Source organism: Hetaerina americana, unplaced genomic scaffold (assembly GCF_022747635.1).
Source record: "Hetaerina americana unplaced genomic scaffold, ioHetAmer1.1.p SCAF_10, whole genome shotgun sequence".
In the NCBI taxonomy this organism is placed as follows: Eukaryota; Metazoa; Arthropoda; class Insecta; order Odonata; family Calopterygidae; genus Hetaerina; species Hetaerina americana.
Window position 1 is genome coordinate 73,669,547 of NW_027286070.1, and position 24,414 is coordinate 73,693,960.

At 39.0% G+C, this 24,414-nt stretch overlaps 1 protein-coding gene across 1 annotated transcript in view; it reads right to left on the reverse strand.

The window, feature by feature from the left end:
* LOC139700248 (polyamine-transporting ATPase 13A3-like) overlaps nucleotides 1-18,265 on the reverse strand; it is a 30,306-nt gene extending 12,041 nt beyond the window's left edge. Inside the window, exons 1-12 of the mRNA XM_071598871.1 lie at nucleotides 17,027-18,265; nucleotides 16,735-16,865; nucleotides 16,084-16,251; nucleotides 15,443-15,513; nucleotides 13,989-14,188; nucleotides 12,460-12,616; nucleotides 11,211-11,415; nucleotides 9,325-9,553; nucleotides 7,644-8,008; nucleotides 7,258-7,458; nucleotides 5,399-5,644; nucleotides 5,116-5,256 (exon numbers count right to left, since the gene is read on the reverse strand). Of these exons, the coding sequence (XP_071454972.1) occupies nucleotides 5,116-5,256; nucleotides 5,399-5,644; nucleotides 7,258-7,458; nucleotides 7,644-8,008; nucleotides 9,325-9,553; nucleotides 11,211-11,415; nucleotides 12,460-12,616; nucleotides 13,989-14,188; nucleotides 15,443-15,513; nucleotides 16,084-16,251; nucleotides 16,735-16,865; nucleotides 17,027-17,126 (2,214 nt within the window). The 5' untranslated portion in view covers nucleotides 17,127-18,265. The remainder of the gene's footprint in view (nucleotides 1-5,115; nucleotides 5,257-5,398; nucleotides 5,645-7,257; nucleotides 7,459-7,643; nucleotides 8,009-9,324; nucleotides 9,554-11,210; nucleotides 11,416-12,459; nucleotides 12,617-13,988; nucleotides 14,189-15,442; nucleotides 15,514-16,083; nucleotides 16,252-16,734; nucleotides 16,866-17,026) is intronic.
* Between the last annotated feature and the right edge of the window lie 6,149 nt (nucleotides 18,266-24,414).

Below are 24,414 nucleotides of genomic sequence, written 5' to 3' on the forward strand. Positions count from 1 at the left end.
AAAATTAAGAAGTACTGTCAAAATTGTATACTTCAATGGAAGAAAAAACACTCCCAATTTGCTCGCCTTTAATGCTATGTGGTAACTTCAAAATTTTTAAATGTCTACTTTTTGGTTTGAATGAAAAAAGGCTCACTTTTCATGATTTTTGATTATTTTTAATGCACCTCGCCACCAATATCTCCACAATAAATTGGCTTTGAAAAATGACAGGTTTTCTTTGTGAGAATATAAATCATTTCTCTTGATATCACATCAAAACTGCTCAGGCACAATACCCTTCAGCTCTGTCTTGTCATCTCTGCATCTACAAATCATGCCTGGGACCAAAATTATGGGCTACATTTGATCAAAATGAGAGTGTAATGGTTGCCAATGGGGATGTGGAACTACCAGGCAATGAATGTGGCACTACATTACCAAAGGAAATTAGAATTCAATTACCAAAGGAAATTAGAGTTGAAAACGAAATTTCATACTGAGAATTTTCAATAAAAAAATCAGGTGTACGCAAATAGTATTATTCTGAGAGTGGCTGGCTGGAAACGTGAAAAATTGAGCACGAAAAATATTCTCTGCTAAGTCTGCTATGAAAGCAAGAAGGGACAACATTTGGACAATCCTTTTTCAGCACTTTGATCTCAACGCTATGTAAATCTTACATGGGTGTATGCAATAAGTGTAAAAACACAGTGAAATTTTAGTCACAAACCAAAAAACCTCAGGTGACCAATCACTACATCAACAATATTCTCTGCTTAAGAAACTGTCGAAGTATCCGATAAGGAGACCTAAAAAGGAGTATATTAATGAATGGCTAAAGAAAGCATTTAATTACTCAAAAGAAGACTGGAAAATTATCAAGAGTTACATGACCCACAACTTAATCCGGAAACCACATTATCTTAATGACAAAAACGGTGGTTCCGTAACTGACCCCACAAAAATAGCAGATGCATTCAACATTTCATTTCTACTTTTACCCGACACACCCTGACTCATTTCAAGGGAGATTATGAAGTTCAAAATAAGATCAAGCATTACAATGTACTTCAATCCTTGCAGCAAAAGTGAGCTCTTTATCTTGGAAAGTAAGACTAAAAGTCACCCAATATAGACAGTAAAGGTTCTCAGACCAAAAATGTTTATCCTGATGCTCTAAAGGTAGTCCCAATTAATGAAAATAATGGTAACAGGAACACCTAGACTAATTTTAGGCCAATATCAATTATCTCTCAGTATGGAAAATTGTTTGAGTCTATTGTAAAAGGCTTTTTAATCTTGAATTATCTTGAAAGCAATAAACTTTAATCTAGGTATCAGTCTGGATTTCGAAGAGGAAGATCAATAGAACAAGCTCTATACGATACTGCTAGCCATATTATTAATGAAATAAAATCAAAAACAAAGCACTTTGACTTAAGCAAAGTTTTCAAAATGGTAGATTATGAAATACTACTGACAAAATGTGAGGTGCTCGGCATAAGAGGGGTTACTATGAGTTGGCCAAAGACATTTATCTAACCAATAACTGAAGGTTGTTTTCAACAAAGATGAAACTGCTTTTCTCTCATCCCCAGGTGACCAAAGGAGTACCTCAGGAGACTGTGCTAGGCCCAATACTTTTTAAAATATTTATTGATTATCTACCCATTAATTTTCTATTGTTTCAGACTTCACTTCGTGGAAGTATTTAATTTCCATACTAAAAAGAAAGACTTGTACTTTACCACAGATTTTATTATACGGTACAACGCGCTTCACCGACTGGCGGAATCTTCAGGTACAAATTTGCTAAACAGGCAGTGCCAGAATATATACCCTCAGGACAGAGTGGGGGCGGGGAAGGGTGGAAGGGCCTGAGAGGGGTGGAGGCCCTCAGGTGCGTTGATGGGTTGTTTTGACCATTTCCAGGCTAGTTTCTCGGAGAGGAGTGGGGAGGGGTATGGGAACAATTGCTCATCACAAAGTGTCGTGTTGGGGTTTGCCAAGTGCCTTCTAATCTCTAATTGCTCGAGAGCGTCCATTTTTAATCCTTTTGGGAGTGTGTGTAATATCTCTGGGACAAAGTCACTGCCGTGGTCGAATTCCAGTAAATGCTTGGCGAAGAGAGAGTTGTTATTCTGATTTTTGTGACACTTAGCGTGTTCCTTGACTCGTAACTTGATATTCCTGCCGGTCTGACCGACATAAATGCTGTTGCAATCTTCGCATTTCAGTTTATAAATGCCTGATTTGAGATGGCTATCCTGGGTGTCTTTTCCATTAGCTAGAAGCTTGGAGAGGGTTACGGGCACGTAGAAGGCTGCTTTGAGTGAGGTGGGTAGGCAGTTGGAAATCCTACACGAAAGATCTCCCAGAAATGGGATCGAGCACCACTTGAAATCCTTAAATACTGTGGGCTGTGATACGAAAATACTTTGTATGGCCATTGCTTTTCGTTTTTTCCGCAGTAATGTGTCAACTAGTTTAGGGTTGTAACCATTGTTGGTAGCTGTATTAGGGATAGTCAGGAGTTCAATGCTGAAGTTTTTGGGGGAAAGGGGGGGATGTGTAGGAGGCGGTGGATCATGGAGTGGAGGGCTGCGTGTTTGTGAGAAAAGTGGTGTGCGGAATCATTAGAAATTATGTGGTCTGTATAAGTGGATTTCCTATGAATTGCAAATTCGTGTCTATTATCCCTAATTGCGATTGTCAAGTCGAGGAAGTTGATGGTGCCGTTGACGTCTTTTTCCATGGAGAAGGAGATATTCCGATGAAGTGTGTTTAGGTAATTAAGGAGGGAGTCTAACTGTCGGTTGGTTCCAGTCCATAGGCATAGAATATCGTCCACGGAACGAAACCAATAACCCACGTTTTTGTTATGCTGATTGTCGGCATTGAAAAGATGTTCTTCTGCAGAATTGAGGAAGACTTCGGCAAGGAAGGTGGAAAGTGGGGAACCCATTGCTAACCTATCCGTTTGGCTGTAAAGAGTGTGGTTGAAACTAAAATAATTCCGGTTAACTGTCATTTTGATGAGGGAGACCAATTCGTCAGAGATATTTTGGGCAATGGTGGAAGCCTTGGGTAGTTCTTCCACCCTAAGCAAGGTTTCCGATATGGGTACATAAGTAAATAAATTGTTAATGTCAAAGGAGACTAGTCTCGCTTTTTCCGGAACATTAATATCTTTTAATTTTCGGGCTAGCTCTATTGAGTTTTTAACTCCGTATTTAGGTTTAAAACCTGTGAGATCTCTGAGCATTACGTTTAATTTTCGTGATAGAAGGTGTGAAGGAGTGGACACAGCCAAGATGACAGGTCGAATAGGTATGGCATGTTCGTGTAGTTTGGGGAGTCCACGAAGTGAAGCCTGAAACAAATGGAATATATTCGTAAAGCTAGTAATGGCATTACAGGTGAAACTTTACTAAAAATTTTCGGTGAAATACAGCAGTGCATCTTTGAATATTCTCTTCTCACTCCCCTAAAGTGATGACATGATCCTCATCAATTATAAAACACAAATGATGCTGTTTTCCCCAAGGCAGTGCATCACTGACAATTTTGACTTTAAGATGTGTGATATCATGGTGGGAAAAAATTAAAATGTTCCAGGGTTACACGTGGACCAACATCTTAAGCGGGATGAGCATATCTCCCAGGTATATAAGAAAATTAATTCGGTTTTCTACCAGATATCAGTTTTAATCTAGGGAACATGATCCTCATTTAAGTAGTTTTAGTTGAGAAAAACAATCACACTCATCATATGCAATCAGCCTTGTCATGTTTCATGCACATTTTCGACCTCTTTTTTAATATTTGGGAATATTAATGGTGCCTTACGTGTGCATCCATCATAAATGGAGACCTATGCTGTGAAAAACCAGAGTGACTTAACGATAAGTAACGGTTATCACTGTCACAATGCCAGAAGATTTTAAGATGCACGAGGGTGGGCTGAATAGTAATGCACACATGCCTGTAGACCACAAACAAAAACAAATTGTAAGATCGGACAAGAAGTACATTAAAGTACAATTCTTAAATTTCAAAGGCACATATATTTACATACATTCAACAGAGTCGCCGTTAAAACTGACACATTTCTCCCGACATTCGACAGGTTTTTTTTCATTCCGTAACTGAAAAAGTCATCTTCTGAGGTTTTTTTTCATTCCATCACTGAAAAAGTCATCTTCCGACTTTTCTCGAGTCCACTTGACTTGACAGCTGCCTTCACCTCATCGTTCGAGGCATAATGATTACATTACCTTGAGGTGTGTCTTTGAGTCAAGAGGAAAAAAATAAAAAGCGAAAGGCGCAAGATCGCAGGAATATGGAGGGTGTGGCATCAGTTCAAATTTTAAGTTATGCAGAGCCTCTCCAGCAGGAGTCGCTTTTTCAGCCGTTAAAAATTCAATAACAGCACGCTATTTATAACTCGCGTTGTCATAGCACTGGATCACATCTCCATACTTCCGCTTCTCAAAATACACTGGACGAATGAAACAACCTCAAACCTGGGCATACATGTTGAGGGGGAACGTTACTTCCACATGCCACCTGGCACGCTGTTGAAGGTCACTTCGTCTGCGCTCTACAAGCATGTGTGCATTAGTTTTCAGACTACCCTCGTACATTTGAAAACATCAAACCTGTGTATGGTAGCTACAGAGGACAAACATCAATGTGAACAAAATTATTTAACAATCTGCCTAATCATTAAAAGAAATGGGACAAGAATTTCATTATTCAAGAAGAATATATCTACAGATCTGGTTGATGAGTGTTATTATCGTGTAGGTGAGTATTTATTTAAAACTTATGCGTGCATTAGTTCCCTGTCACTACTGCATTTTGCATTTCTATTTGGGAATAATGTGATCTACATCCCACTGATGTGTCCTGTACACCTGTCATGCATTCCTAACACTGTACACTGTGTCTGCTGGACAAACATATTATTCAAACCATTATCTGCAACAAAATGAAAGACACAGCAAGGCAGGCACCTGAGCATTAGATTGGAAAGTGCAAATACGACAACTTAACATCCAAAGTAACTAAACATTAACAAGCCCCAAAACATGAATGAATAGTTATGTTTGGATAAAAAGCAAAAATTACCTCTTCTTCGGTAATATCTGAGGAATGGCTGGACAGCAGATCGGGCTTTGCAGGCTTCACAACGGTGGGAAATATAAGATCAAACTTGGATGTATCATCAACTTCTGGCTCCTCAATTATCCAACCAGTGGACTCAAACATCTGCAAATTAAATAAATTCAAAATCAGTTACACCACTACCTCACCTTATTTTTATTAATTAGTAAGCCCTAACATTTCCATTTAAACTACAACAGATGTAAGGGTAAAAAACAAACTGCAATGGGACCTATGAAAAACCAACCTTAAGATCCAATGGATCCCCGCATAACTTTCCATCTATGATGGTAATTGAATGGCACGAGGTCATCCCAACCAGAAGGGGATCACAAATGGGCAGTCGGTCTACACTCTTCACCGGAAGCTCAAACCTCCTCCTCAACTCGCTCTCCGATTCGCCCCAGCGCTCATCAGCGCCACCCACTGGGCCCTCAGGGGCTATGGGAACGATGCCCCACATGTCCAAGCCATCTTCCGTCAAAGTACCAGTCTGGAAAAATAATTCGACAATGAAGCACTTGTGATAAGGAAATGAACACAATATTAGGAATGGAGAAACACAATCCATTAAACACGTTAATATTTCTGAAGCATTAAACAACATGAACTGAATGCTCTTAATTTACCATGCAACATTTCAAATTTACAATATTTCTTCAAATTCGCGTTATTAGGGAGGATGAAACTGTGACAAGTGCCTCCATAAAACCCTGCCAGACGCATGCCATTTCTCATTTTTAGAAGTTTCAATCACTTACATTCATTGCAATCATTAATTTTGCAATGGAAGAATCACATGAGGATAATTCCTTCACGGAGATCAGACTGAGGGGGTTGCTAATGAACTAGCTCACCACCCTGAGGGCCTGGGATCAAATCCTGGAGGTGGTAGGGTTTTTCTGAGGTACCTCGATCCCTGTGCTAGGGGCACAACAACACTTCCAAGTTGAGCATGCTGTCCATCGAAAGGGACGTTGAAATGTGTATCCCTTGGCACCTTTTGTTAAAGAGTGGGCTTGAGTCAATTCCAGGTCTGCCAATTCCTCCCCCATTCCCTGAGCATTCCATCCCTACACCCATCTAACCTTCTATGTCTATGTGGGTCTATATATATGTATATACTTTTTTCTTTCCGATGTGCAAATCTGTGTTAATGAATTGATGTCTGTCTATATGTATTTATGTGTACATATGAATGTAACTATAAGTTTAATGGCTAATATAATATGTATATGACGATGGGTTAAATGGAAGAAGGGACCATTTGGTCTCAATTTCGCCCAAATAAAGACCACTATCTATCTATCTAACCTTAAAAGGGCAAATGTCCTCTGCAATCCTTCGCCTCCCACGACAACCAATTCTCTCTCTTTAATTTGAGGGAAAGGGACTCGATAATTTTTTTCTTTTGCAAGGACTATAAAAAGTCAATGTTATAGAAAGAAGAAGAGGAAACAGATGAAAATGAAGTCACTTCAATGTCGCAGACACGAGGCATTAATTATTTATGCTATCAATGATGCAATGCAATTAAGTGGACACTTTTGCGATGGGTGCTTATATAACATTTTCTAATGGCAACTGTTTCAATATCTCCCCGACATTACGTCTCAATTCTGCATGGCAATAACCACCGTGATCTTTAACATCACTAAACCATATTGTTTCATAAAATTTACCATGGCAGCTGTTACCTAAGAGGAAACTGGACACAAGTATACAGTTAAAAGAATGTGTAATGTTGCCCCATAAAATGACTTAATTGCAATTAATTCAACATGCCATCAGTTTCACCAATGAAGGCATCATCAGGTACCAATTTTTTATGTACTTCACAATGCTCACATGGGTGAAAATGGTTATACATTGAGTTTCATTTAAACATTTCAGTTGAAGAAGCACACAGGATTATTTTAGCAGAGTGAATTTATCATATATTTCAAGGACAAGTTCCAACTTGTCAATACGCAGAATTTTAAAAAATTTTAAGTGATCAATTCAAAATAGCTGCATGAATTAGGATGGATACCAAATTACAACTGCAATTGCATTGAAAATGACATATTACTGCTTTAATATAACGAATAAAAAAGTACACACTACCTTGTCAAAACAAACACAATCGATGGCACCGGAAACATTAATAGTCCGGGGACTGATGCAAAATATTCCCTTCTCTTTTAGACGGGCTTGAGCATATAACCGCCCAACAGTCATGGCTGCAGGTAAAGCTGGCGGAACAACGATGGTCACCAGATCTAAGGAGTCTAAGGCTATCTCCTTCCCTTCCACACCACGGAGAGCCTGAAATTTCCAAAAGTTTACAAGTGATAAATATACTACCGATATACTATAATAATGCACTATTTTCAAATGTTGGCTAGCTCAGAATAAACAAGAATGAAGAGCTACGCACGGATTTCTTTCACTGAATGGAAAGAGGAAATTGATCCTATGCCTGCACAGTAAATAAGTGATCAAAATCATACCTTAGATATAACAGTATAAACAAAGCCAATGGCAGCAACCCCAGCCAATCCAGCGACGAAGCGATAAGAATCCCGTTCAAAACGGAAGTCTACAGGAGGAGGGTACATTATGGAGCGAACCAACTGTCCTTTGGCGGTGAGGAAGCCGGTGCGAACCACCACTGCCCTCACCCGGTCCAGAATGCTCCCACTCCCTTCCTCACCCTTCTTCACCTTCCCCGTCCCCCTTGGCTCATAGTAGCGAGTCTGAATCACTCGCGTACCACAAAATAACGTATGCCGAGCGTGGTCCTTGGGATCGTACACAGCTGGTGCACCACCATGTGCAAAAGGCAACGGAGTTTTCGTCACGGGAACACTCTCCCCTGTTCAAATAATAAGAATTGAAAATAGCACAAATAATTACATTGCAGTATGGGGGCAAGCGAGATTTAATCATGGAGTCACTAACATATATACATGCCATAGTCGTAAGAGGTAAGTCATGGCATTTTTATTGTTTCAGCTACAATTTTGGACATTCTAGTAATCGTGCCCTATGATAACCACGAAGCCCCTTTCAGGCCAGGTCAAAGATCAGTGACCCAGTGACTGATAAATCTATTGGAATTCTAGCTCCCTTTTTTAGTATGCATTGACACCTCATGCATTTGCATAGTACAGTAAAAACTCCATCTAAGATAAGCAAATGGACCTAAAAATGGCAATTCACAAACTTTTGTCAAGGACTTTGCTAATGCACATGGGAGGTACCTTCCCGTTTGAGCCTAACTGAACTGCATTTCTAATTACATCCAATAGATACATTGTGTCCAATCAGCAAAAGTCATTGTAATGGTGGAAGTGATTATTCCATATAGTTTTGCTCCGTTTTCTTTTCTCTTTAATTAACTGCACTTGAAATTTTCAGTTAAATTCAACAACATATTTTAGGACAATTTTCAATTGTCAGTCAAGGCTACTCTAACAGCAACATTAATCACCATCAATAAGAATTGTGGGGCAAATTACAAAATGTTTAATAACCAACGATTGCTATCATGCTATTCACATCATTATGGCTGAGCAAATTATTTATTTCAATTCAATAAGTGTCTGGGTATTCTAAAATATTCAGTTTCATTATAATGCCATGATCCAGTTGCCACTTGAAAAGTAAGGAATTTCCATTTGGATCATAATTTAATTGCTAATGTTGGACCGAAAATCATTGGAGCCTGAATATATTTTTGCCAAGCAGGGTTCCATAATAATTTCTACCAGATTACGGCACATTATCGTATGGATTTGGTGATCTGCAAAAGCATTATTCACTTTGTTCAAACGATACCAGAAGATTGCAAACAGAGAGTGAATGAAACAATTCTATGCATGCAAATGAAAATAATCCCATCCTCTAGTACACATCTTCATTGAACATCTCCCAAAAGGACATATTTTCCATAGTAACAGTGGGAAATATGTTTGGTGGTAACTTCATACATAAAACCATTCAAAAACTACATAAAACAATAAAGCTAACAATGTAATATGACATGCCAGTAGCTTAGGCATTGCCACACGGAGAGCTAAAATGTTTAAGAGACTTGAATTGGTTTATTATCCATTATCAAAATTCCAAATTAATGTCAACCCTCGAAAGAATCCATTGAATAAGGTACAAATATACGAAACGGCTTACCAGTCAACATGCTTTCGTTGACAATACAATTCCCTGAGAGCAGCACGGCATCGCAAGGCATGACGCATCCGTGAAGTGGCACAATAATCACATCTCCTGGCACCAACTGCTCCGTCGGAATCATCTCATATTGGTAGAGGACCTCTGCTGCTCTGTCACTGGGCTCAACGGCACGTACAACTGTTGCTACATCTGAAGAGGCAACAGTACCACGCAAGTTCCTTTGGTTCTGATTATGCGTGCGCACGGAAAAAAAGTAAGTTATGCATGAGTTGAGAAATAGACAAAGTTTACATGAAGTACTTCCATTAGAAAAATAAGCATTTTATTTAGAAAAATAAGCTTATTTCCACCTTCATCTATAATGAGGTAATTTCTATATCCTCAATTCTATGTTTTTTAAGCCATACAATGATTTCTATGTTTTGTTGCGCCATGAATTCTTTCCCGGCAAAACTACTTAACCTTGTCATAGGATTGCTCTATGGCATGAGTACCAGCAATATCTTAAATGCTACTGAAATTAAATCCTACACAATCTAATATGATTCCCACTTCGCACAAACAGAGATTCAACAGCAAAAAAGGTCACATAATATAAATATTGTTCAGACATTAAGGATTCATTTGATAAAAACTGGAAATTATGAGACTGGAAAATCATACTTTAGCATGGAAATATCCAAGAGTATGGTATATTTCCAGGTGGAAATATACCATATAAGAAGAGAAAGTACATTCGAAAATGTCCAAATGAGGCATTGAAACCTTTACTAATAGAATGAATGGGAAATAAGTCTCACAATCAGTAAAAATGAACACCGCTTCATCAAGCCGGCACCACAGAGTTATTTTCCAAGTGTTAAGTTCACACTACATCAGCTTTCGACAGGCCAAGTATTCAAGCATCGAAGATATGGAACAATTTATGAGATCAGCCATCATTTTGATGTTTACATGATAATTTCCCAAGTACTTACCCCTGTTCTAAGTAAAATCAGTATTACACAATACTGTAGTCACCAGATGACACAGAGTACATTAAGCCATAGTGAATGGAGAATTACCAACACTGAAGACTGCTTTTGGCTAGAGGAGTAAGGAATAAGCCGAGCACACCACATTCTAATACATATAAAGGCATATGACCCACACTATTCCAGGACACACCCCAACAAAGAGCATGTCTTACTTGAGGTGCTCTTCATCCAGAATCCCACGTACGAATCAGGATAAGGCTGAAAAAAATAAGGATTAGAACCCATCATGGGGTGGGACCAATAACCTCCACATCAATTCAATCCCCTTTCAATTCATCGAGCCAGTAAAATACTAAAGTAATTTATCTCTATGAAATGCTCAGCCCTAAGTACACATGTGCACTGAGTATGCGCTCATCTTGACCCCACACGACTAACATCTTGACCCCACTAGCCGACCCCGGTGGCGGCGGTGTAACGTCCTCGTCTGCCATTCCAAGGGTCGCAGGTTCGATTCCCGCCTGAGTGAGTTTTCCTCCACCTAGGGTTTGGGTGTTTGTAAATGTGATCATTGTTATCGTTGTTAATAGTTCGATGTAAAGGCCAGAATGCGCTGTTTTCGGACTTATACTGAATAAATAAATAAATAAATATCTAGCAACCAGTATGCTTCAAGGGTCTCAAAAGAAGATGGTTATAATGATTAACGAAAATAGAAAAAAAACCATTGTAACATTTATTTGTAACACCCAAGTAACATTCATGTCCAAGTAAGGTTTTATACTCAACAAAGTACATTTTTAAGAAAACACTTTTTAATGTGAAACTGTAATCACTAATAATGGCTGAAAACCAAAGGCAACCATGCCATAATTTCCCATGGACCAAAGTGATAGGTGCACTTACCTTTCGTGTTTGTATGATGGTTAAAGTAATGCTGGCAGCGGACATGATGAAGATGGCCAGCGCATAGTAGATGTAACCATCAGCGAACCAAAGGCAGAAGGAGAAGATTTGGAAAACATAGAATGGATTTAGCACTTCCAGGAACAACAGCGCCACCACCGAATGGACCGGCACAGCAATTTCATTTAGGCCATAAACCACCCGCCTGGATCCCACCGCAAGTGTGTGCCAGAACCAGGTTCATGCCAGATTGATTGACATGCCAAAGAGAGAGGTAAACAAAAAAAGCATTCAATTAACTCCACATAACTTAAGCACTTGAAAACGTACTTCGCTTTAATCATACTCCTGCTCAGATTATTTTTAAGTATAGCAGTTTAGTGTCCAGCATAATTGAAAGTTTGATTATGGATAGAAATACAGGAGGAAGCAATTGTGCAATATGTTACATAATAATGGATATTCAACTCAACTTCAATCACTAAACTTGGTAGCAGTCACTTCTGTGCAAATGCACTAAGACACATATAAATGATTTGTAAACACTTTTGAGTACTACACTCATCAACTTCAAGATATCTCCCTATAAACGTGGCTTTGACCAAATCACATAACGTTTTCACTTTTGCAAACCAGGATTAGCTAGGGACTTTGGCTTACTGAAATTGTATTTCTATAAGTGCTATATTTTATAGCACTTTAGATAATTTAATTGATATTATCTTCTTACTGCACCAAAATACATGAGAGATTATAATTTATTTCAACACCATGATCTGGTATGAAATTTTTTCTCAGGTGAACGTGTATTTCCTACAAGCTGAAAAGGTTAGCTTCAATCAAGCAGACGACTTAGTCCCTGAAAATTGCTCAAATTATCTAGTGTGTCTGCCTTAGTTAATGAGCGCACCAGACGCTAGGAGTACATATTCAAGGCTCTTTCATTACTTCATTTCACTTGGATTGCTTTTCAATACGCTGCACTGCAGTTGAACCATTAAAAAAGCGAAGAAAAGTCTTACTATTGGATGGGTAAATGGATAATAAAAAGGTCTAATCCTTGATAGTGCAGCTCTTGAAAAACCCAGATGTTCACCCAAAAGATTGAGGGGAGTGAACACATCCCCCGGTAGGGGCAAGGTGTCAATCCGGTGATCGGCAAAATGTATAGAAAGCGCAAGAGCGAAAATAATGTAAATTCTGGATCATTGAGAAACAAGGGGCCTTAAAGAGTAAATTGAGTGCGGACCTTAGGCACTGCTCCTTGAAGGAAAGGCCCGAGTGGCAGTGCAGGGCAGTGGGGCTCATGCCTCCATCTAGACCAGTGAGCCGAATGAATTCCTCCTGCTCTGCGTCCCACACGTACATCAGCTTCTTGCAACGGAACGCACGGACCGCCTCCACCTCTGCAATGAGAAATATTCCAATTTGATAACATGCATGACTCAAATATGAAATCGATTAGGAGAATTAGAGTAACGGCCATCGGATTGAAGCCAATCAATTTGAAATTCATATCAATCAACCCCACTTGCACCATGTTCTCATTTAAGTTTAATCTTTTTGCATGATGCTCAAAAATTTATCACTGATAAACAATGGACACAAATAATACTTTTAGCCGTATTTAGAGATTATAAAAAATGAATACAGTAACTGAGACAACAACGGCTAAAGTTAAAAACACCTCATCAACTTTCGCCCATTCTAATCCAGAATTTCCTCACTATCAAGCATGGCTTCAGCATTATTGGTAAATTACAATTTGCTTTAGAAACATATTTGGTTTGCAAATTCAATCATTAATTCAATCCAATAAACAATGCTGACAAGACTTTGTCGAAAATTTCACAGAAAAAAGTACTATGTTAAAAAATTCTCCAAGCTAACATGAAAGAAGCTCAGGAAGCTTCACTCATCAGACACAATGATTTCACACCCAAAGCATTGCACCCGGCGAATTTCATCAAAGGTGTGTGTGAAACAACAATATTGAGCACCTGCCAAAGTATTTCATTTCAAATGCACCCCAAAAAATTAGTCCATGAAATGCCTCTATCCACACACAATTCGGATATTAAATTTCACAGGGCATCATTCAACAATCGAATAGCCTCCATCAAGATACACAGGAATTTTGATAGAAATTCTGAAAATAAATTCTCCAGCATCTTGTTTACATGGATCAAGTCCATTTTTTTGCGCAAGCCTGTTCAATTTCTACTAAAATGATACAATTATTGCACATAATCCACAAATGGTGACAGGTGCTACTAGAAATGCATGCCAATTTCTCTTCTTAGATAACTATAAAAGAACTCTCTAAATTATCCAATTAACTGAGCCTGAAGATAGTGCTAAAGCAGGACTCACACCAGAGAAAACATGACATCAACCAAAGATATAAGTGAAGGGACTCATTCGAGAAAATATAGGCATAATTCAGAGCTGGAATGTCATTGTGAAAATGGAAGGGGCATGAAACTATTTGCTTAGTTATCTTTAAAATCAATAATATACGTAACATGCTTCCCAGTTAGGATTCAGCAATTGTTTGTAATACCAAGAGACTATGATGGTTGTGTTTGCGGGCTTCCGCTATTTCATACTCAGCACTCTTTTCTTTTGATTGCCTATTTGAAATATGAGGAAGGCACATATATATACACACACACACACGTCGGTTTGCCCAGCAGAGGCAGGGCAGAAAGGAGAGGAGGGTTGTGGAATTGGGCATAGGCCCACTGCCCAATTGGGCACGCGGACTCCGCAACCAACCTTTGAATATCCCTCCTTTGAGGTGAATGCTCAGCTTGGCACCTTCCAGTTCACCTGGCTCCTTCAGCTCGGTCAAGACTTGAGCATCCTGAGTGACAACCTCCTCGGCAACCGTTCTCGTGCCAGGCAAACCATTTTCATTCCTTCCTTTGTCCTTCCCATTTCTCTTCTTCGATTTTCCTACCTCCTCTACATTCAGTCTTTGGGCACACAGAGAGAGATACTTAAGTTCAATCACCGTAGAACATTTCACAAATGACATTTTAAAATATATGTACACATTCAGAATAAATTCCTTCATGAGCAAAGAAATTTCATTTCCTTTTTTTTTTTTTTAATATTGCACTTCATATGACACAAAATGTCGTCCACCCTAGGCTTCAAACTTCATCATTCATGCATGCGTACTAAACTTGCCATTCTTACTGACTGAATACAGCACACCAATACAGAAACAAAAATCATCAATGAAAGGCACAAGTAATGAAATAAAACATGAAAAAGTTTAAATATGAATTCATTTGTAACAAGAAAAAAGAACTATTCATACATTTGGATGATCTTAATCAGAAAATTAATTAAAAAATAAGCGATATGATTTATTTACACACATCTCCATAAGCACTAAAGGATCATGTTTAACATATCTAAGAGTTTTTTTTTTAAGGAATTCAGGTTACATTAGCTATATTTTCACTTGAAATGACAAATGTATTCAAAGACATCACAGTATTTTTAATTCTCTAACAAATATTGCTGGAGAAAAATCACTCAAAGGAAGCTTTACACCCTTCAGTCCTCAAGGAAAAAATATGAAATGCTGGCGAATGAATAATATCTAGAGACCACTCAATAAATTCACCTGTGCTCTCAAAAGCCTTTAGACCACCTAGCAGTTTCAAATTTTGCATCTTTTTGGTGCTGACAGTGGAATAAAAACTAAGATAGCCAGATTCCACTTATATAGTCCATCGTGTCTCATTCAAGTTTGTCAGAAAATTATGCACGGATGCACAATTAGTTTTTCAATAAATTTCTGAAAACTTAATAGCGCATAAAAACCAGAAACAGCATGAAGTTCTATTGGCTCTGAAGACGCAAAAATAAATGAGTAGTCAAGTCAAAGTCCTTCATGCCACCGGTTCTTCACAACATGTATTCTGAGTAAAAAAAATACTAATTTCATTTTGAACAATCAGAAGCGACCAGATTATTTCAGGGTTATCACAGAGAAAGGGCAGAGAGATATCACTATGAATTCACATGGACCACTACAGGCATTCTGAGAGCAGGGCAAAAATATCTAGCAGAGATAATTATCATCTTTTGAATCAACGCATGTTATCAAATTGAGTGAAGCTGCAGGCAAATTAAATCATCCGTTCAACATTGAAAAGATTAACCACTCAAATGTCAGACGTGATTTCAATAAAAAAAGGCAGATTGATACTTACACAGCATCTCTTGCCGAGAGAGTTAACACTTTCTTCACATGGTAGCAAGTATACTTCTTCTGAAATTTTTCCTGAAAACCCACCAAAATGTCAATAATTCTGATACAGGCAAAAACTACCCACAACTTTCATCAATGCCAAAATTCAACCAAAAAAATGTCACCCTCGATTGAAAAATATAATTAACCTCTTCTTTGCTTAACTTTGGCTAACTACCACTTGCGGGAAATGTTTTTTTTTTTTAAATAACCATTCAAAATCATTGTAACTTTCTATTGAGTCACCTTAAACAAGATTAGAGGCATGTCAGATTTATTACTCCATGATATAGTCCATTATATTATTAATGTGAGTAGAAATGTCAAGGGTGCAGGAATTCCAAAATGTTATACTGAATTACCAAAATGAAATATTCAAAAGCTCTTAACCACACCAAGCACTACAAGTCTGTAGACCAATTGATCTCTACAGCCTTGGTGGTAAATTATGACTCTGAATGCTTGCTACGTTACGAGTTTAAAATGGAGAATTGCCACACACTGAAGAAATTGATTATATGCTGGCTTAGATTGTAACTGAGAACATATGCAAGTTCCAACCCAATGAGTAAATGGAGAGAAAAATTATTTCAAGTCACTTACCACACAGAGAACAGAGGTGGCACTGGACAAATGGCACTGGGAATGTGTGGCGTAAAGCATCCAATGAGGCCACCAGTGGAAGATTAAGCGCAACACACCTCCAGTGACGATTATTGCAGCCCAAGATATGAATTTTAAGCCCATGTGAGGTCTATAGCCATATATTTGCTGGAAACAAACAAAGTTAATTATCTCACTGGGGAGTCAAAATAAACGCATTTTCATTAAAATCGCACATTCAATTGAACAAAACCAACGTAAGACGCAACTTCCAGAAGCACATTACATTGTTGAACATGAAACTTTTCATAAAGCTGAAACAGTGCCAAATATCTGGCTTCAACAAATTTACCTCGATTTTGGCACAACCATTGCAAACAATGCTCTACATATTTACATTTAAGAATGTAAATGAAATACTTTTATATCCTCCATTTCATTATGCAATGAGGGTTTCACTTTTAAAAGAATCACAGTGATTGTAGACCAACAAAAAGGCAGATAAAAAGATTGAATTTTGCCCAAATGCTTATGAGTGATGCAGTTTGACACAATAATGCGAATTTAATAAATGAAAATATAAACCTTTTCCTGGCCACGAAGGATTGAAAAATGATAATTTATCATTTTAACGAATTATGTGATAGTTACCATTTGATCCTCATCACCAGGATTGATTAGGTGGACACCTGGAGGGGTGACTTCTACTTCACTTGATGGATTGACTCCTTCATGTTGGCACATTCCTGTTCCTTCTCCCTCCATGGCATCTCCTGGGAATCCTAAGACAATTAATAAGGTAAATGTCAAGGTCCAATGTTAGATTTAGCGTTATCTTTCTTACGAGTCTCATTGAAAATTCAAGAATTATCAGATTTACGAATTTGAGACCCACTGTATGAAGCTTAAAAAATGAAATATACATGCGTGCTGAGATAATTACCTTCACGAATTCCATGGCCTCCTCGAGATCTGAGTTGCCGATTCCCAAAAGAGACACGGCTATAGGCATTCCTCTGAAATCCCATATTTGTAGTTATCATATCCACAACATGTTAACCTAGTCATACATATCCTTTCCCAGCACAAAGACTAAAGCGGCAAAGGGCACCGCATGCATCCTTCAAAGAGTTACGTAAACCTTTACTTTTTCCTACATTTCATATCAGTGTCCTAATAATTACAAGGCACACACACTTAAGAGTGGTCTTAGTATATCCCGAAGATATCGTGAGCTCTGTATGTCCAGTTTTCAAAGTTCTCTACATAAAAATATCACCACACAGCTTTCAACACTTTAATGTCTTTACCATTTAAAGTTTATTTATGATTTGGTAGGACACAAACAGGTCTTTGTGTCCAACCTGTCCTTTGTCAGACAGTTGGACAAATGAGGGCTGATGAGGTCGAAATTATAAGGAGAGCCATAGCAATTACATGTGCAAATATTAATTTGCCATGTAATGAGGTATCTGTTGAGAAAATATCAGCAATGGGCCGGTGTCAGTCCCCTGGGTCGGGCTTCTGCCAGCCAGTGCGGGGCCGTCCGTCTTCCATCTCCTCTTGTTCTAGGATACTAGGACTGACCACGGTAAGGAGTAAAGCGAATACTAGCTTCGACATGGCTAACTGCAAATTTCTAAGCTTTAAAATTAACTAAAATAGTTCATGAAGAAATAATTTTAAATCGCCTGTGCGAACACAATGTATTAGCAAAAACCACGATCTCCTTCAAGTTAAATAACCACTGAATAAGATAAATTAAACAGTTTCAACATAAATGGGCAAGGGGTTGTATAAGCACTGAACAACGTACGCTTTCCATAATAATTCATCATCAGATGGGAATTATACGCAACAGTAGCACTAGAAAACACAGGCGGTCAAGGCTCCATACACGCCCACTAATGCAACAACACCTTAACAACAGGTAAACTATTCAACAAAATAAGTTGTTAACGCCTTGACACTAAACACAACTGCTACAAAAATGTTCCCAATTCCACTTTCAACGATGACGTAAGTACCACACAAAGTCAAGTACCACACAAAAGTTACATCACAAATACAGATAATTTTCCAAAATTAAAACTGTCAATATCATAGTTTCTCAGAAAATATACTTGAGGTTTCACGATAGTGTCATTAAAAGTGATCAAACTAGCTGGACACAAAAAACGTGACTAGGTTTTAAAGATGTCGGTGCCCGGCATCGAATTGCAAATAATACGAAAAGATCCTCTTTCGACCACAACACGCATGCACCGCGACATGCGCAATGAGCCCGCAAACAAATGAAAGTTGTGATGCGCTTTAAAACTCAAAAGAAGGCGCCAAAGGATTCGAAGTCAAAGTAATGTTAATTCATAATGTCGAAGAAATTGGAGACTTACAATTGAATATGGAACACTCCAATCATTTTAGCTACACTTATGAATTAATTTGAATCTTTATTTTTTAAACTTGTTGGCATAAGGTGTATTTATCCACTAACTTATCATCCAAAATATACAGCATTTTAAATTGATATTTCGGTGACCCTATGCATTTACATCAATTACTTTATACAGTAATCAGCATTAACTAATCAGATTGTACTCTTGAAATAAAATTAAGTATCGCAAATAATGATGTATAGTGAACAATCCGTTTATAAGTAAACTAAATTTAGGAAATCCTTCGTTAATTCGGGTACCCACAAATTGAACTTATTTTTGTTCATTAAAAAGGGTAAACTTGTCATCAACTATATGCAGTAACCCATATTCAATAAACCAGTCATCAATTAATATTATGAAATTCCCCATAATAATACCTTTTATGAAGTCATTATTCATTGAGGATTTTTAAAGTAATTATCCCTTACACGACAGTATCATTTTCTTTAAATGGCATACATTTTTCTCCGGAACTAAATGCTTCTAATGAAGTATATTTTTCTAGGTTTCAATGTCAAATTGGAGGCATTGCTAATTTGATGCAAACAGAGCAGCAAACTTGGGAGCAAATTCTCTCCATTAATCAAATTTACCGCCTTCATCTCATGAGAGATACGCGCATTTAGCACCTGGCCTGGGTTAAAAATAATGTGAGCCAAAACAGACGGTTTTATTTAAATAAGTGTACTATTATTTTACCTTTCCCAAGGGTGAACGGGAATACTCCAAGTGACTATATTGTAAAGTAGATTGAAACGGCCCTTATATTCAAAAAGAATATAATTGTATGAAAAACAAGTAATTCTCAATGAACAGAAACTTATATTTCCAGTAATGCAGTAAAGTATGAAAATTGTTCGGCACGCCAAGGCAGAACCACTGACTCTCGGGGTCATTCTCGTTCTATTGGTGGCTCAATTTGCCCTTCTCTGTGTTTATAGCAAATTATGGAGGACATCGGTATGATTTCAGCGACAATCCAAACGTGGAACCTTATACTGGAATGCTATTACTCTAGTTGAGTGTTTGTGTGCGTCAAGTTTCCAAGCTTTCGGGGCACAACCGTCTTAGTCACCGAAAATCTCTAGCTGCGTGCTTCAATGGGATCAAGTTGTTGGTTTAACCAGTTACACCCTCTCCTTCCCAATGTCAACCAGTGGATTAAATAAATTTACAAAGATCTAAGTCTATGGAGGTCCCTTAGCCATGTACACTTTCGAAACCTTAACTTGACGAGGGAAATATTCCTCGCTAGGTGCAGGGAATCTCTTAAAAATGATATGTCCACCCTGGGGAATGGGTTTCTAAATCATCGATTGCTCAATCTCGCAAGGTGGACGGCCGATTGAAATGTGATTAGTCAGGATGAAGCGTATACTTCTTGGATCAATGACCATTGGAGGGACAAGGGATCTGCTCGCCAGGTCTACAAGCCGAGAGGTGGGCAAAGGTGCAATTTGCTTCCTCCATGATTTTTAGAAAGAGAGGAAAAGAAATGAAGGAATTAAAAGCATGATATCACAGCAATACCGCATCACCATAAAAGTATTCGTGGGTCAACGCACAAAGTCAGCAGATTTGAGTCTCGCATAAAAGCGGAAAGCGGGTTACAAAAGTAAGCCCTTTATAAGCATGCGATTCGTACCCAATCGTACCTAGCCAGTTGCCACTTCAGTCTCTGTGATCATTTGGTGAAACCACTCCTGACCAATTAGATGCCCATTCCGAACGATTGACAGACGCATTTCCGATTTGCAGCCGGGAGCTCTCAGATCCTTCGGTCAGCACTTCATCGACCAACACATGCGTGTAAAACACGGGAACCACGAAACATCTGCATGGCCTGCATTGGTGCGTGTTTCCCTACAGCTCGTCCAAAAACAAAAAGGTTCAAACGAAATTTCGATCATTCGAACTTAATCCTGCCCTTTTCTCTGGGGTTCCGTCTAAAATCCGAGAACTGTATTTTAATTTACCTGAAAATAGTGATATATTAAATAAATTTATTTTCCTGGAAAATCTCTCTTGAAGTGGAGGAATAGGTGGAAGAGGGGGAAGTAATATTTCAGCTAGAGCCAACCCCCCCCCCCAATCCAAGCAATATATATGCAAGAAAGAAGTGAATGTAATTTTAAAATGCCCAACAATCTACGAAAAGCGGTGTATGCAAATAAAAATTGCTAATTGGCAGCTATTGGAAGGCGGGCAATGCCAGTTTTTTTTGTTTTTTGCTTTGCTTTTAATGCTCAGCAGTTAATGGCGGTGGCGGCGGGGTAACGTCCTCGTCTGCCATGCCAAGGGTCGCGAGTTCGATTCCCACCTGGGTGAGTTTTCCTCCACCTAGGGCTTGGGTGTTTGTAAATGTGTCCATTGTTATCGTTGTTAATAGTTCGATGTAAAGGCCAAAATGTGCTGTTTTCGAACTAATACTGAATAAATTAATAAATAAATAAAATAAAAAGTTACCGGACAAGAAATCTCACACTTTTACTGCCAGTCAATTCAAATGATAACTTTTAAATCAGCACCTTCGTCTCTAACATGACTGAAAAATCGAGCAAATTCACGGTCACACTCACACAGAATTTATTTTTGCTTGTTCTTTCACTTCTAGGGACGAAATAAATGTGGCTAAAAACAGCTAAATGCAAACGAAACCCTTACTTCGAGGTTCCTCACCCCCTAGCACAATCTTACAGAGCCGAGTCGCCCTCTTGTCTCCCTTCAACGTTGACAAATATGTTTCGCGTCCATACAGAATTGGATATCTGAAGAAGTTCGTCTCAGGCGAGAATCCAGAAGGTTAATAAGTTAATCGTGGAATATATTCTGCCTTTGTAGATAGTAAGACTCGCATTTCATTGGCATCTGCTAGGCGAAGAGATACTCAATGTTATCAACAAATTATGTATTTGATGGCAATAGAGTGATAAGAGTGCATCTGAAGAGCGCAACATTTCATGATTACACACTATAAAACTAAATATAAAGCCACAGAGATTATCACAATCCCACTTAATTGCAAAATGGACGCTTAAATCGAGATCACGAAGACGAGTCACAAAGTGAAAGTAATCTAAACCTTAAGACTGACACATGTCCCTGCAGGAATTTTTGAAATAATTATTCCAGGGGTTATTTGTCACCGCCAACCAAGATTATGCAAGTCTGACCTTTGACACATTCTACGTCAGCAATGGGCATGTGAACTAGAATAGGTAATACATTTCTGGAAGGATCATTAATTCGTCTTTAAATTTACATATAAAACGAGTCGATTTTGTGCGTCCGCTCGTACGGAGTCGTTACAAACGATGAAGAATACGAGAAAGTCTCGAGCTATGAAAAATTGGTCCCATTCATGCACAGCTCCAGCCCTCCTTTTGAGAGTTAAGAGCAGGTTCTCTTTTTTCACTCTCCAATGGCGATGTTCGAGGGGGCGTCGCATTAAATCTCGTTTATCAAATTCCTTTCGTCCAAGAAAGTGTTTTAGTACGCAATGTGAACTTGGGTACGTCCATAATAACGCACAGCACGAGCAGAAATCATAAAATTCGTCAAACAAAATCTCTTTCGAGTGTAAAATCGCACGACATGAGCCATACTCGGCGCGCATATGCATATACGACCGCAATAGCACCATTTCAAATTTCTCCCGTCCACTAGCATCTTCCTACACCTCAAACAAGGCTGTGCATCACCTTAGATGCGAACTGCGGCCGGCTTTTTACATCGGCCAAAGTCCCACACCCCTTAATTATGACCAAAACATCTGAAGAGACGTGAACTATGAACCCGTCCTTCATCCAGGAACCATTAAATGAATTCGCGGAAAATCTATCGCATACGAATGGCGCACTAATCGAAAACCTATGGGAATACGACCACAAGTTACCTCATCCTCATAATAGACCCCCAATCTGTCCTTCTCCCCACCCGTATCCCCCAACCCTAACATACATACATAGGACACATATGTACTTCAAGCCCCATGCACACCTAGGGATCGATTAACAGCATCCAGTCGGAGATGGCCGAAAGGTTAGGGCTTGACTGAAAATATTAACGGCGTGATAAATAGGCATGGCAAGGCACACCCCTTGATGTTAGACTTATTTAGCACCGGGATTCCTTTAATACCTAACCCCCGTCCATCGCAGTTCCCAGACGCGCATATAATATCCATAACATCAGCAGCCACGACTGTGGGTTCCATCATTTCCTCTCTCTCCGTTTCACAATCACACAAATTAAACAAAAACGCAATGCGGAGCCGGTATGGACATGGTTATTCCAAGCTCCCCCCTACCTCTCCCCCCAACCCCCCCGCTCACTCGCCAACCATTCGTCCTTCAGCCCACTTCTCACCTCCCCCTCTCCCATCCTACCCCAATTCTCTCTGCCCTCCTATCGTACCGTTAGTCTCACTCGGATGAAGGTGACGCCAAACACCTCAAGTTCTAAAAAATGAGGATTCGTTCCTTGTTTGCGAAAAATTCCGCCGACTCTTAGACTTGACTCTCTGGCTGAGTGTCGCCGACGAGAGTAATTTCATATCCACCTCGAGCGGACGTTCTCAGGGCAGGACGACTTCACGAGGGTGCACAAAAATGTCTCCTCGACTAATTTCTTCTTATTTCTATTAATCTTATTTCGGTTAAGATATGTAACATGTGAAGGCCGGGAGAGTGTGCTCGACAGGGAACGTCAAGGGTTCGAATTGTGGTTCGGCTAATGGATTCGCTTATAGAAGTTTAAGGCGTCTGCTGGATTTTCTATGGCTAAGTTTGTTTGTTGCATGGCATGACTCGGCCCCACGTGGAGAACCTTAAAAACTCAATTATTACCCTTATTGTTTCCCTCTTCATCATGCCATCAATTTGAGCAGGATTACCGTGATCATTGGAGATTCGTTGGTTTCGAAACACATATTACTGAGTTCACATCATTCATCAGAATCCAGCAGCACCAGATACTTTTAAGAAAAACTCAATTCTGCCAAATAAATAGAAGTTGATCCGGCGTTCCAATGACAATAATAAAATGAAGAAAAGAAAAGTATTCAAATTCAGAAGCTATCAGAGTAAATTACAATCCGAAGCGAAACTGGACCGTTTGGAAGCACTTCCACAGCATATGATGGCTCTAGAAAATGAGATCCCACACATAGTGAAGTTGAGTACCGTTTGATCATTACTGGAGACAATAAAACGGTGGGATAACTTGGCGAGTAACGCGCCAATACTTACAAGTCATCTCGGGCGGCAAATCCCTATCGTCCCATTTGTAGCGTGGTTTGGGGCGCCCGTAACAGAGCGGTTAGACAGCGAATGCATTAGTCGCCAGAATAGCCATCGCGCGACTAGAAATCCTGTCCCGCCGAGCAAGTGCTAGCCTGCCAACAGGAGCTGGCGCTGTCTTGCGGTGATGGTGATTGCTATTTCGCTCGATTATTACATTCTTTGGTGACTCATTCCCACTGCACACACCACTGATTGGAATCCGTTGGACGCCATTGTTAGAGGAGGTAAGGATGATAAGTAAATGTATTTATTATACGGAACATTTCATTGTTTCCGTTTCTCTCGCTCATTTTGTCAATTTAGACAATATACAACGTCATGCATCGGAAATAGTGAAAATAAAAGTTACTAACGGGACGATGTTAGTAGATAAGTTTTAAAAAGAATAAGATCCACCGATTACAGGCTCTGAGTATGCAGTTCCGCTGTTATCATAAAAATATTGTATAACATATGTGTCGAGACAATTATTTCTTATCACGCTGCTTGGATACATGCGAACGACGGGAGTCATTTATTTCTCCAATGCCGCGCTATTCAGAGATCACCGTCTAGTCATAATGAATTTGTTTCCTGCGCTAAACAGAAAT